General features: G+C 42.9%; 1 protein-coding gene across 3 annotated transcripts in view; it reads left to right on the top strand.

Annotated features, from left to right (window-relative positions):
• The first annotated feature begins 7,529 nt into the window (after positions 1–7,529).
• KIF7 (kinesin family member 7) overlaps positions 7,530–13,072 on the top strand; it is a 45,266-nt gene continuing 39,723 nt past the window's right edge. For all 3 annotated transcript variants that reach the window (XM_070763498.1, XM_070763495.1, XM_070763496.1), the window contains exons 1-3: positions 7,530–7,579; positions 9,678–10,058; positions 11,590–11,790. In XM_070763498.1, coding sequence (XP_070619599.1) covers positions 9,731–10,058; positions 11,590–11,790 — 529 coding nt within the window. In that variant the 5' untranslated portion in view covers positions 7,530–7,579; positions 9,678–9,730. The remainder of the gene's footprint in view (positions 7,580–9,677; positions 10,059–11,589; positions 11,791–13,072) is intronic.

Here is a 13,072-nt window from a genome sequence, read left to right as displayed (position 1 = left end):
CTTCTTGGGAAAGACTGCCAGCTTCTTCCCCTTCCTTGTCTTGCAGTACGGAGTGAACGGAAGCGGAATCCCCAATTTAATTTTACCTGGAATGCCTATTTAAATCAGGGAAGGAACCAATACCATCCCTACAAGCCTCCCGGGCAGGAAGATCAGCACTACGTGGCAAAGCGAAAATAGCAGAGGAGTTTGGGACACCCTGGACGTTACCAGCACGGCACCACCGTGTCTTGAAAACGCCACTATGATGATTGCAGCAGTGTGTGCAGTTGCCACAGGCATGCAGACTACAGGTGAGGCGCTAAGCAGGCCATTCGGCTAGTCCCTGGGGCATCTGCAGGAGTCAGGGTGCCAAAAGCATGCCAAAAAAAATGGTGTTTGTCACAAAGATCATGGAACCGAGATTGCAGGGATTAGTAGAACTGTAGGTTTGGGTTAGGCCAGGACTTCTCAAATAATGGGGTAGCTGGGAGGTCGTGAAGCAATGCCCCTTTTCTAAGCGTATGTAACATCATGACCCACAATAGAAACCATATTATTATTATTATTATTATTATTATTATTATTATTATTATTAATTCTTCATTATTATTATTTATTAAATGTGTATGCCGCCCCTCTCCGTAGACTCGGGGCGGCTCACAGCAATAGTAAACACAATGTAAAATACAAATCTAATATTTAACAACTAAAAACATGAAACCATCCAAGGACATGGGGTGAGGTATCATCAATACGCCGATGATACCCAGTTATACATCTCCACCCCATGTCCAGTCAACGAAGCAGTGGAAGTGATGTGCCGGTGCCTGGAGGCTGTTGGGGCCTGGATGGGTGTCAACAAACTCAAACTCAATCCAGACAAGACGGAGTGGCTGTGGGTCTTGCCTCCCAAGGACAATTCTATCTGTCCATCCATTACCCTGGGGGGGAGATTTATTGACCCCCTCAGAGAGGGTCCGCAACTTGGGCGTCCTCCTCGACCCACAGCTCACATTAGAGAAAAATCTTTCAGCTGTGGCGAGGGGGGCAAGTAGGATGCTTGGCTGCATAGCTAGAGGTATAACAAGCAGGAAGAGGGAGATTGTGATCCCGCTATATAGAGCGCTGGTGAGACCACATTTGGAAAACTGTGTTCAGTTCTGGAGACCTCACCCACAAAAAGATATTATCAAAATTGAAGGGGTCCAAGAATGGTGGAAGATCTTAAGCATAAAACGTATCAGGAAAGACTTAATGAACTCAATCTGTATAGTCTGGAGGACAGAAGGAAAAGGGGGGACATGATCGAAACATTTAAATATGTCAGCAGGTTAAATAAGGTCCAGGAGGGAAGTGTTTAGTGAACACAAGAACAAGGGGGCACAATCTGAATTTAGTTGGGGGAAAGATCAAAATCATCATGAGAAAATATTATTTTACTGAAAGAGTAGTAGATCCTTGGAACAAACTTCCAGCAGACGTGGTTGGTAAATCCACAGTAACTGAATTTAAACATGCCTGGGTTAAACATATATCCATCCTAAGATAAAATACAATAAATAGTATAAGGGCAGACTAGATGGATCATGAGGTCTTTTTCTTCTGTCAGTCTTCTATGTTTCTATGTTTCTATCCCAAGATCTAAACAGGATCATTTTTGTCTCTTCTGTTGAATTGAATGTTTTGAGTTCTTCTTTCTCTTCCAGATACCCTCGGAAATCAAAAAGACCAAGACTGGATGTATTCGAGCCCCGAAATTACCAAGATTATTGGAGGCTGTCCAATTACAGAGCTCCGTTAGGTTACCATGGGCAAGGGACTTCCAACCATTAAGAACTAGGAAACACCAGTCATAATATTTGTGACAAAGGAATTGGGAATGCAAATATGTTGTTGATAAACTCTGTATTAATTTTTTAAAATAAATATATTTATTGATTTTTTTTCTAGTTTTAAAAGCAATACATAATCTTATTTACAGATGAATCAGCATCTTTATACATTTTTATCTATGTTGTTTTTAACTATCTTTATGTATCTTCATGTTTTATTCTGTCGTTTGTTTTGAGTCCCTTTTTTTAGTCCATAAATACCATTTTGTCCAGACTGCATAGTAGTCCAAATCTTTTTTGTTGTTTAGTTCCATGGTCAGTCTGTCCATCTCTGCACACTCATATATTTTCTGGATGATCTCTTTTTCCTCCGGTAGCTACGGATTCTTCCATTTCTGAACAAATACGATCCTTGCCGCTGTTATTATATTTAAATATTTAATTTAATTTAAAGGATTAAATATTTAACATTTTTGGCATGGGACCCTCTCATAATACCAAGTAAAAAAAAAATCCAGTGTATATTCTACTGTTATATTTGTTGTTTGTTGCAACCAGTTACTAAATTTTTTCCAATATTTTTTTGTCTCTGGACATGACCACCATAAATGAAAAAGGGTGCCTTGTGTTTTATTACATTTCTAACATATTGAATTATTGTTTTTATGTATTTTAGCTAATCTTTTTGGTTTAATGTGCCAACGGTATAGCATTTTGTATTGATTTTCTTTATATGTTGTAGATTTGGTCGATTTGATATTTTTCTTCCAAATTTGTTCCCATTCTTCTAAATGTATATTGTAGCCAAAAAATCATTGTACCTTTAACTATCTCTTCTGGTCTCTCGTGTTCCATCAAATATTTATAAATCTTAGATAGTATTTTTTCCTCTGGGCATGTCAATAATTTATCTAATGGTTGGGTAACTTTTTCTATACCTGTTTGTTCCATATCTTTTTAATATCTTGATTGATTTGAAGAGAAGTCCACCAATCCATAGTTATATTTTGTGTGGTTAATTCTTCTCTGCTTTTTATTTTGCCGGTTGCATCTAATATTACTTTATATTTAATTTTTTTTGGTCATTTTTATTTTATTTGGGTATATGAGATTGTGGATATCCAATTTGGAATTTTTATAAAGTGTTTCTGCCTAATTTCTTTCCATATTTTCAATAAAGATTGTCTAATTAGATGTCTGTTGAAGTATTTTGGTATTTTATCACCTATGTCCCAGAGATAAGCATGCCAGCCTTTTTCTAGATCATGGCCTTATTAAATTTTTAAGCTCCTTTATTTTGATTGTTGTTCATTAAAAATTGACTTTTTTCAATACAGTAACTGGAATTTCTGTGTCTCTTTCCACCCCACTTCATCTAGTAGTTGTCCCTGAGGTAACTGATGTTTTTTTAATTTTGGAATTGTGTTGAATTGGGTTTTTAGAGCAATTAGTTAAATTAATTGGATTGTTAGTTATTTATATTGTATGCTGTCTTTTCTTGTATTGTAAGCCGCCCCGAGCCTTGGAGAGTGGCGGCATATGAATCCAACATTAAGCAAGTAAGTAAGTAAATAAGAATAAAACCACTTCTCTATTCAAACAGAGGCAGGGGAGGTGATAGGGAAAAATTGGGATGTGACTAGGAGAGACTGCGCGAAGCCCCTAGTGAGAACTCTACGGATTTTATGGATTTCAACTGAAGGAATGAATGTATAATATGCTTTGCCATGTCACTCATCCCTAAATATAAGACCAAATTTACAAAGGCAGGTGTCATGCATAAACTGAGGAACCCACAGTGCATTTCAGACATGGATACATTAGAAAGCGTCCACTCCTGCACTCGCAACAGAATACCCTATGCAACCAGACTTGAAATCCTGGGCTTAGAAAGCTTAAAACTACGTCAACTTCGACATGACCTAAGTATAGTTCATAAAATCATCTGCTACAGCGTCCTTCCTGTCAACAACTACTTTAGCTTCAAACACAACAATACACAAGCATACAATAGATACAAACTCAGAGTAACTGCTCCAAACTTGACTGTAGAGAATACGACTCTAGCAACCGAGTAGTTAATGCCTGGAACTCACTACATGACTCTGTAGTTTTGTCACCAAACCCCCAAAAATTTACTCTTAGACTATCCACTGTTGACCTCACCTGATTCCTAAGAAGTCAATAAGGGGTGTGCATGAGTGTACCAGTGTGCCTACCATCCCCTGTCCTAATGTTTATCTCTTACTAGTATTATGTATATAAATATTGTTATAACTTTGTATACTACCCATAATAAAATAAATAAAATAATAGGAAAAAATTTGGACTTGACCAGCAAGTTGAGAAACTGAGCAAGGTCGCCAGGGGGAGCTATTACTCTACGGATTTTACAGATTTCAACTGAAGGAATGAGCGTACAGTGTTCCCTCGCTTTTTGCGGGAGATGCGTTCCGAGACCGCCTGCAAAAGTCGAATTTCCGCGAAGTAGAGATGCGGAAGTAAATACACTATTTTTGGCTATGAACAGTATCACAAGCCTTCCCTTAACACTTTAAACCTCTAAATTGCAATTTTCCATTCCCTTAGCAACCATTCAGATTATTACTCACCATGTTTATTTATTAAAGTTTATTAAAAAAATATTTATTAAAGGCAGATGAAAGTTTGGCGATGACATATGCCGTCATCGGGGGGGGGGGGAAAACTGTGGTATAGGGAAGAAACCCGCAAAGTATTTTTTAATTAATATTTTTTGAAAAACCGTGGTATAGACTTTCCGCGAAGTTCGAACCCGTGAAAATCGAGGGAACACTGTACTGCCAAATCAAGTCCACATCTTATCATACACAAGCTATTACTACATTGGCCAGATTCATCCTTGGTTTTATAGCTGCAGTTTTTAAACTCCTCGGTATCAAGTCCTAAATTCTGGTTTCTCCCGAATGCTTCTATCCATGCTTCTTTTTAGATTTCCAACTAATTTTCTATTTCTAATTGTTCTGTACCTCTTTCAATTTCTTTTAACTCTCAAATGCAAAGATCATCTAGATTTAACTTACTTATCAATTCCTGTACCACCAATCACTCTTGCATACCTCTGAAGGCTTTTACAGAGGCGTTTACAATTTGACCAAAATTTTAATCAAGAACCTACCCCCATCAATGGTGTCCCGCTTTACCAATATTAAAATCTGGTCACCTTAATCTATAACTACACTGCTCAAAAAAATAAAGGGAACACTCAAATAACACATCCTAGATCTGAATGAATGAAATATTCCCATTGAATATTTCCTTTGCACAACTATTCCATTTGCACAACAGCCTGTGAAATTGATTGTCCATCAGTGTTGCTTCCTAAGTGGACAGTTTGATTTCACAGAAGTTTGATTTACTTGGAGTTATATTGTGTTGTTTAAGTCTTCCCTTTATTTTTTTTGAGCAGTATATAAAAACTTTACATTCCCTCTATTCCCTCTGATTTCTCTAAATTGTTCTTTTTTTAGATATTTCAATATTAATATGTTGTTCTTTTTGTTGTGAGCCGCCCAGAGACCTTAGGGAGTTGGGCGGCTTACAAATTGAACTAATAAAAATAAAATAATAATAAAATTGAAGCTGGAGAGAGAAAAGGGGCGGGTGACTAGCGTGTTTTGATGTGTAAAGCACTCGGCTTCCTCTTTTGCCACTGTTTTTTTTTTAAAGTCAGGAACAACAGATCCGATTTCCTTCTGCATTTAACAGAGAATAACAAAGTTGGAAGGGACTCTTTAAGGTCATCTAGTCCAACCCCGACTCAAGCAGGAAACCCCATGCCATTTCTGAAAAAAAAGAAGCGCACCTCCCCAGCTATTCCCAAAACCAGGATTCAGCTCCTAAAAAAAAAAAAAAAAGGCGAAGCACTTGAGAATTCCCTCCGTCTTGCTTTTTTCATAATAAAATCAAAACTTTTTTTCCTTGGCGTCCACAGATTCCCTCCCCCGCCACACCCATTTCTCTTCCCCACGGTTTTCGTGGTGCCTTGAAGGATCCCCATGGCCAGACATGTTCAGAAATCCAAAAATAAAATAAAATAAAAGGCATTCAAAATTAAAGCTACCCTTCGCCTAAATGGCAGAGACCGTCTCCCAAAGCTCTCCAATTATGAACGCTGCTACTCAGCTGTGGGGCCTGGCAAGTTTGCACCGAAGGAAAAAACACACACACAAACATGCATAAGTGCTCCAGAGTGCCTTCCATCCCCTGTCCTAATGTTTCGCTTTTACTACCATCATGTATATAAATATTATTTATTTGTTTGTTTGTTTGTTTTGTCCAATACACAATAATACACAATGAAGGTTATAGAGCAAGGGTCCCCAAACCTGGCAACTTTAAGACTTGTGGACTTCAACTCCCAGAATTCTCCAGCCAGCATAGCTGGATGGAGAATTCTGGAAGTTGAAGTCCACAAGTCTTAAAGTTGCCAGGTTTGAAGACCTCTGTTATAGAGCAGTGATTTTCAACCTTTTTTGAGCTGTGGCACATTTTTTACATATACAAAATAATGGGGCACTTCGAGCGGGGGGGGAGTGGGGGGGCTAAAAAAAGTTTGGACAGAAAGCGGACCAGGCAGGGCTCTCTCTTCCTCCCTTTCACTCTATTTTCTCCCTCTTTCTCTCTCTTCCTTCCTTCCTCTCTCTCTCCATCCCTCTTTCTCTCTTCCTTCCTTCCTCTCTTTTTTGCTCTCTTTCTATCTCTCCCTCCTTCCCTGCCTCTCTTTCTCTCTCTCTCTTGCTTTCTTTCTCTCTCTCTCTCTTTCTCTCTCTTGCTGAGCTTCGCGGCACAACTGACCATGTCTCGCGGCACACTAGTGTGCCACGGCACACTGGTTGAAAAACACTGTTATAGAGGATATACTTGAGTGTATTAAAGAAAGAAGAGAAGAGAAAATATAGGAATAAAAAAATATAAATAGTTTTAATTATTAGATTTGTATTGTACATTGTTTTTCGGAGAGGGGCAGTATACAAATTTAATAAATAAATAAATAGATAGATAGATAAATAAAAAAATAAAAAAATATATAACTATGAGAGAATAGCCGAAAAGATATAGGGATAGAAGAGAAGATATAGCAGATATAGGAGAGACTATAGGACAGGGGACGGTAGGCACTCTGGTACACTTATGTACGCCCCTTAATTATATCTTTGTATGCCACCAATACGTAGGTGCAAAACAAATAAATAAAAATAAACACACACACACACACGCAAACAACCCAGATCGCCCGAGAGAATCCCCCCCCGGTCTAAACAGCCAAAAACCAGGCTGCGTCCATCCCTCCGTTCGCCTTCAAAGAGGATGCGCTTCTTTCCAAGAAGGGAGGCTCCCTCGTCACCAGGCCATTCCCCTCCCAGATGTTGATGCCGAAGAATTCCCGGCATGCTTTCCCACTGGAGCTGCTGGGAACTGTAGTCCGCCAACATCTGGGGGGGGGAAACAAACAAGTCCCTGTTTTTGCTTTCCAGATGCGCCTTTGAAGTCAGGTTCCTGGATTTCATCTTCTTCCCCAAAGCATCGCGCGCTCTTGACGCGCGGAGCCAGAATCTCCTTCTTCTTCGTCCCCCCTTCCTTCCTCCCCCAGGTCTTCCTCGGACGGGGTGAGGGGTGTGTGTGGAGGAGCCGCCCCTTGACGCCATCTCTCCGCGTCCGGTTATCCCAGGAATTGGGGGGGTTGAGGGGGGGAAAGGTTGTGGTTCGCAAGGAGACGGCAGAAGGTGAGTCGGAACAAGGAGGCGGCTCCCTCCTTTTGGATACAGGATGCCTCTGAGCATATGGAGAGGACTCAGTGATCGTTGCTGGTGAGGGAGTGGAGGGAAGGAAGAGGTGGGGTCCAACAGACCAGCTTCTACCCTAGGAAGCAGCCTTGGTTGCAGTTCCCATCCTTGGGGCAGGGGATGCTGCGGGTGCCACCTTATTATTATTTTTAAAAATAATTTTTAATAGTTTTTTCCAAATTTTAACAACAACGTTTCAATAGTTTAGTACAGTTCTCTACCCAATTTGTTATGTTGCATTTCTTATATTACTTCTTTGTATATATAACCTTAGACTATCTACAATTAACCTCTCCCCTTTTCTAAGAGGTCTGTAAGGGGTGTGCATAAGTGCACCATTGTGCCTACCGTCCCTGTGGTACTGTCCTATTGTCTTCTATCATTACTTTTTAATGATTACTTATCTAATGTTTTATTTCTACAAATTGCCATCCTATAATTATTTGACAAATACATAAATAAATAAGTACAGTATATATCGCCTTCTGCTACACGAATCCCAGCGACCGATTAGGTCCCACAGAGTTGGTCTTCTCTGGGTCCCATCGACTAAACAATGTCATCTGGCAGGATCCAGGGGAAGAGCCTTCTCTGTGGTGGCCCCGGCCCTCTGGAATCAAATCCCCCTGGAGATCAGAACTGCCCTCACTCTCCTTGCCTTTCGAAAGCTTCTGAAGACCCACCTATGTCGCCAGGCATGGGGAAATTAATATACCCCGAGCTACTATGATTTTATGTATGATTGTTAGGTTGTGTGATTGTTTTTCTTTTTATAATGAGGGTTTTAAATTGTTTTTAATATTAGATTTGTACATGTTGTATTGTTGTGAGCCGCTCCAAGTCCTCGGAGAGGGGTGGCATACAAATATAATAAATAATAATAATAATAATAATTATTATTATTATTATTATTATATACATATGTTATATTGCATGTTTATATGTTCCATTTAGTACATCCTTTCACATTTTATTCCTATCTTTTCCTTCGTTACCAACCCAATCGTACCAGTTGTTCCAAATCTCATAATACTCTGAATTACTAGTTCCCTTAATCTACATAGTCATCCTATCCATTTCTGCACAACTATAGATTTTTTTCTATGGTGTTATTTTCTGGACTTGCCTTACATATCGAACATAGAGTAGAGTGTATTAGGGTGCCACCTTATTTTATTTTTTTGTTTATTTGTTTTGTCAAGTACGTATTGATGGTATACAAAGATATAATAATATTTATATACATGATAGTAGTAAAAGAGAAACATTAGGACAGGGGACGGAAGGCACTCTGGTGCACTTATACATGCCCCTTACTGACCTCTTAGGAATCGGGAGAGGTCAACAGTGGATAGCCTAAGGGTAAAGTTTTGGGGGTTAGGTGATGATACTACAGAGTCTGGTAGTGAGTTCCATGCATCAACTACTTGGTTACTAAAGTCATATTTCCTGCAGTTGAGTTTAGAGTGGTTTACTTTATGTTTGTATCTGTTCTTTGCTCGTGTGTTGTTGTGGTTGAAGCTGAAGTAGTTGTTGACAGGAAGGACATTGTAGCAGATGATTTTATGGGCTATGCTTAGGTCGTGTTTGCCCATACGCAAGATTTCACCAATTTTTGGCAATTTCTTTGGATGGAGGAGTCAACAGACGCCATTTCGAAACACTGCTGCAGCTACGCTATCTGTCTGAAGAAACACAAAATTTACACACACACTCCTGAGAATTCAAATAATGTTTATCTACAGTTTTGCATTCACACGCACTTTCAGCATCCAAGGAAAAAAAGATTCGCCATCACTGCTGTAGAATGAGAAAAAAAATATGGTGCATTAGTTTCTGGGAGACCCTCGTATATTGACTGGTTCTTAATATGATTGGATTGCTTATTTGTACCTGGACTATCATTAGTGTTGTACCTTACAATTCTTGACAAATGTATCTTTTATTTTATGTACACTGAGAGCATTTGCACGAAGACGAATTCCTTGTGTGTCCAATCTCACTTGGTCAATAAAACTCCATTATATTCTTCTCCCAGCAGAAACATGGTACCTTCTTTTGGCTTGTGTTTCTCCTGACTTCCTGCCAATCATGGGTCTGAAAGCCAAGGCCCAGCCTTTGATGGAAGAGACCCCAGTCAGGGTAGCTGTGCGGATTCGGCCTTTGCTGCCCAAGGAACAGTTACATGGGCACCAGATCTGCCTCCAGGGAGACCCCGAGAAGAAGGAAGTGACTTTGGGCAACAGCCGACATTTCCAGTTCGACACGATCTTCACCGAAATATCAGACCAGGCTTCTGTGTATGCCACCTGTATCCAACCGCTGGTGGAAGCGTTCCTGGAAGGATTTAATGTCACCGTCTTTGCTTACGGTCAGACAGGCTCAGGGAAGACCTACACCATCGGAGAAGCGCGTGTCTGTAAGTTCCCTGGTCTGTATGTTCCATGGCTTAAAGGTCATGTGACTGGCTTAAAAGTGGCCAACTGGACATCACTCATGTCAAGGGTTTGGATTGGGGTTAGGGTGCCTGGCTTCTCCTCACCTCAAAGAGGTACAATTTCCCTATCTATTTACTATTACTGGACATCCAAAATATACTATTTAATTCTATGTCTCTATGCCATATGTGTACATACATATTACACACAGGCAAACAAAAATGTACATTATCTACTATATAAATTGTATGTGCATGTACACAAACACACACACACACACACACACACACACACACAGCTCTTCTAAAATTATACACATTCAACCTCATTTACTGTGATAGGAAAAACATACCCAGAGCCCAGAAGGGGAAAAAAATTCAAATTTTTTCTACCGGTTCTGCGTACCTGACCATATCTGTAGGAGCCAATCACTGCCTCCCCCCTTCCCTTCCCTTCCCTTCCCTTCCCTTCCCTTCCCTTCCCTTCCCTTCCCTTCCCTGCCCTGCCCTGCCCTGCCCTGCCCTGCCCTGCCTTGCCCCTTTCTCCCTCCTTCCCTCCCTCTTTCCCTGCCCTCCCGCCCTATCTTAGTGTGTTGAAAACAACCCAAAAACATTCTTGTTTTATTATGCACTGCTTATATATTCTGTGCAATGCACTTTCTTCAAAGCACTGCCAAACCTACATGCCATTGTTAGGAGGCAAGGGTGGGATTCAATTTTTTTTTTACTACCGATGCTGTGGGCATTGCAGAGGAAGGGTACCATAAAATCTCCATTCCCTCCCCCCTCCAGGGGAAGATTACTGCAAAATCCCCATTTCCTCCCAATCAACTGGGACTCGGGAGGCAGAGAAGAGATGGGGCCAGGACCATTCAGAGGTGGTGTTTGCCGCTTCTCCGAACTACTCAAAATTTCTGCTATGTGTTCTCCAGAACTGCGGTGTTTGGTATGCCGAACCCGAACCCGAAATTTCTTGAAACTTTGGGCAAAGCTCGGGGTCATGTTCGGCGTTTGGAGCTTTGACATCACCGGCAGGTTGCTAAGGACGCCAAGGTGATCACTTCCTGGATTCCATGGAATCCAGGAAGTGATAACCTTGGCGTCCTTAGCAACCTGCCGGTGACGTCAAAGCTCCACCCTCGGAATCTCTTCGTGGGAGGGATTCCCCGTTTGGGTTTGAGTTCGGGTTCGGTTTGGGTTCGGCCGAATTTTGCGTAAAGTTCATCCAGACTTGCCGAACCCGAACACCGTTGGGTTCGCCCATCACTAGTCACAACCATTCAGTTGCATCAGACCAGGGGTAGGCAAAGTTGGCTCTTCTATGACTTTGTGGATTTCAACTCCCAGAATTCCTGAGCTACTATGATTGGATCAGGAATTCTGGGAGTTGAAGTCCACATGTCATAGAAGAGCCAGCTTTGCCTACCCCTGCATCAGACCGTTTCACTTGGGGGGGGGGAGCGCGTCCTCCTTGCAGCCAGTCTACTCCAATCCCTCTGTTTCTCCCGTCCAGCTTCCATCAATGAGGACGAGCAGGGCATCATCCCCCGCGCCATGGCTGAGGCCTTCAAGCTGATGGATGAGAACGACCTGCTCAATTACACTGTCCGCGTGTCGTACCTGGAAGTGTACAAGGAGGAGTTCCGGGACTTGTTGCAAGTGGACACAGCCAGCAAGGACATCCAGATATGGGAAGATGACAGGGGGAATATGGGTATAAGCCAAAGCACGTTTCTCTCCCTCACTTCCTTCCTAAGAAACCCCTCGGGACACTCATGTCAATCTTTTTTAGCTCAGGTGCCAAAAGAACACCCATATGTTCATGCCCACACCCATAATCCAGCAGCCAGTTAGGTCCCACAGAGTCGGCCTTCTCCAGGCCCCATCGGCCAGACAATGTCAACTGTCGGGGCTTAGGGGAAGAGCCTTCTCTGTGGTGGCCCCGACCCTCTGGAACAAACTCCCTCCCCCGGAGATACGTACCGCCCCCTCCCTCTTGGTTTTTTGTAAAGCTTTAAAAAACTACCTTTGCCTGCCGGCATAGAGGCCATGAGTGTCTCCAGCCAATACGAGATATGATTAGATTGGATGAATGTGTGTGAGTGTACATGGGGTGTTTTAAAATGTTTTAGTACATTTTCATATTTTATAGTTATTAGATTTTGTATATATTGTTATATTTAATGTTGTACACCGCCCTGAGTCGCTTTGAGAAGGATGGCATAGAAATCTAATAGGTAGGTAGGTAGGTAGGTAGATAGATAGATAGATAGATAGATACAGTGAACCCTCGAGTTTCGCGTCCTCAAGTATCGCGAAAGGGCTATTTCGCGAGTTTTCAACCCGGAAGTAAACTCCACCATCTGCGCATGCGTGCCCTTCCACGCATGCGTAGATGGTGGAGTTTCCCCGCCGGGCAGAGGCTTCCCTGGGTCTTCCCCCTTCCCCCAGAGGCTTCCCTGGGACATCCCAGCTCCGCTCCCCAGCTGGGAGGCGGATCTAGGGAGTCCCCGCCGCGCGCGCGTTGCTGGGGAAAGCGCGCGCGCTTGGGGACATCCCAGCTCCGCTCCCCAGCTGGGAGGCGGATCTAGGGAGTCCCCACCGCGCGCGCGTTGCTGGGGAAAGCGCGCGCGCTTGGGGACATCCCAGCTCCGCTCCCCAGCTGGGAGGCGGATCTAGGGAGTCCCCACCGCGCGCGCGTTGCTGGGGAAAGCGCGCGCGCTTGGGGACATCCCAGCTCCGCTCCCCAGCTGGGAGGCGGATCTAGGGAGTCCCCACCGCGCGCGCGTTGCTGGGGAAAGCGCGCGCGCTTGGGGACATCCCAGCTCCGCTCCCCAGCTGGGAGGCGGATCTAGGGAGTCCCCACCGCGCGCGCGTTGCTGGGGAAAGCGCGCGCGCTTGGGGACATCCCAGCTCCGCTCCCCAGCTGGGAGGCGGATCTAGGGAGTCCCCACCGCGCGCGCGTTGCTGGGGAAAGCGCGCGCGCTTGGGGACAT

The sequence above is a fragment of the Erythrolamprus reginae genome, chromosome 10, assembly GCF_031021105.1.
Source record: "Erythrolamprus reginae isolate rEryReg1 chromosome 10, rEryReg1.hap1, whole genome shotgun sequence".
NCBI classification, from domain to species: Eukaryota; Metazoa; Chordata; class Lepidosauria; order Squamata; family Dipsadidae; genus Erythrolamprus; species Erythrolamprus reginae.
This window is presented reverse-complemented; position numbering and strand designations above follow the sequence as displayed.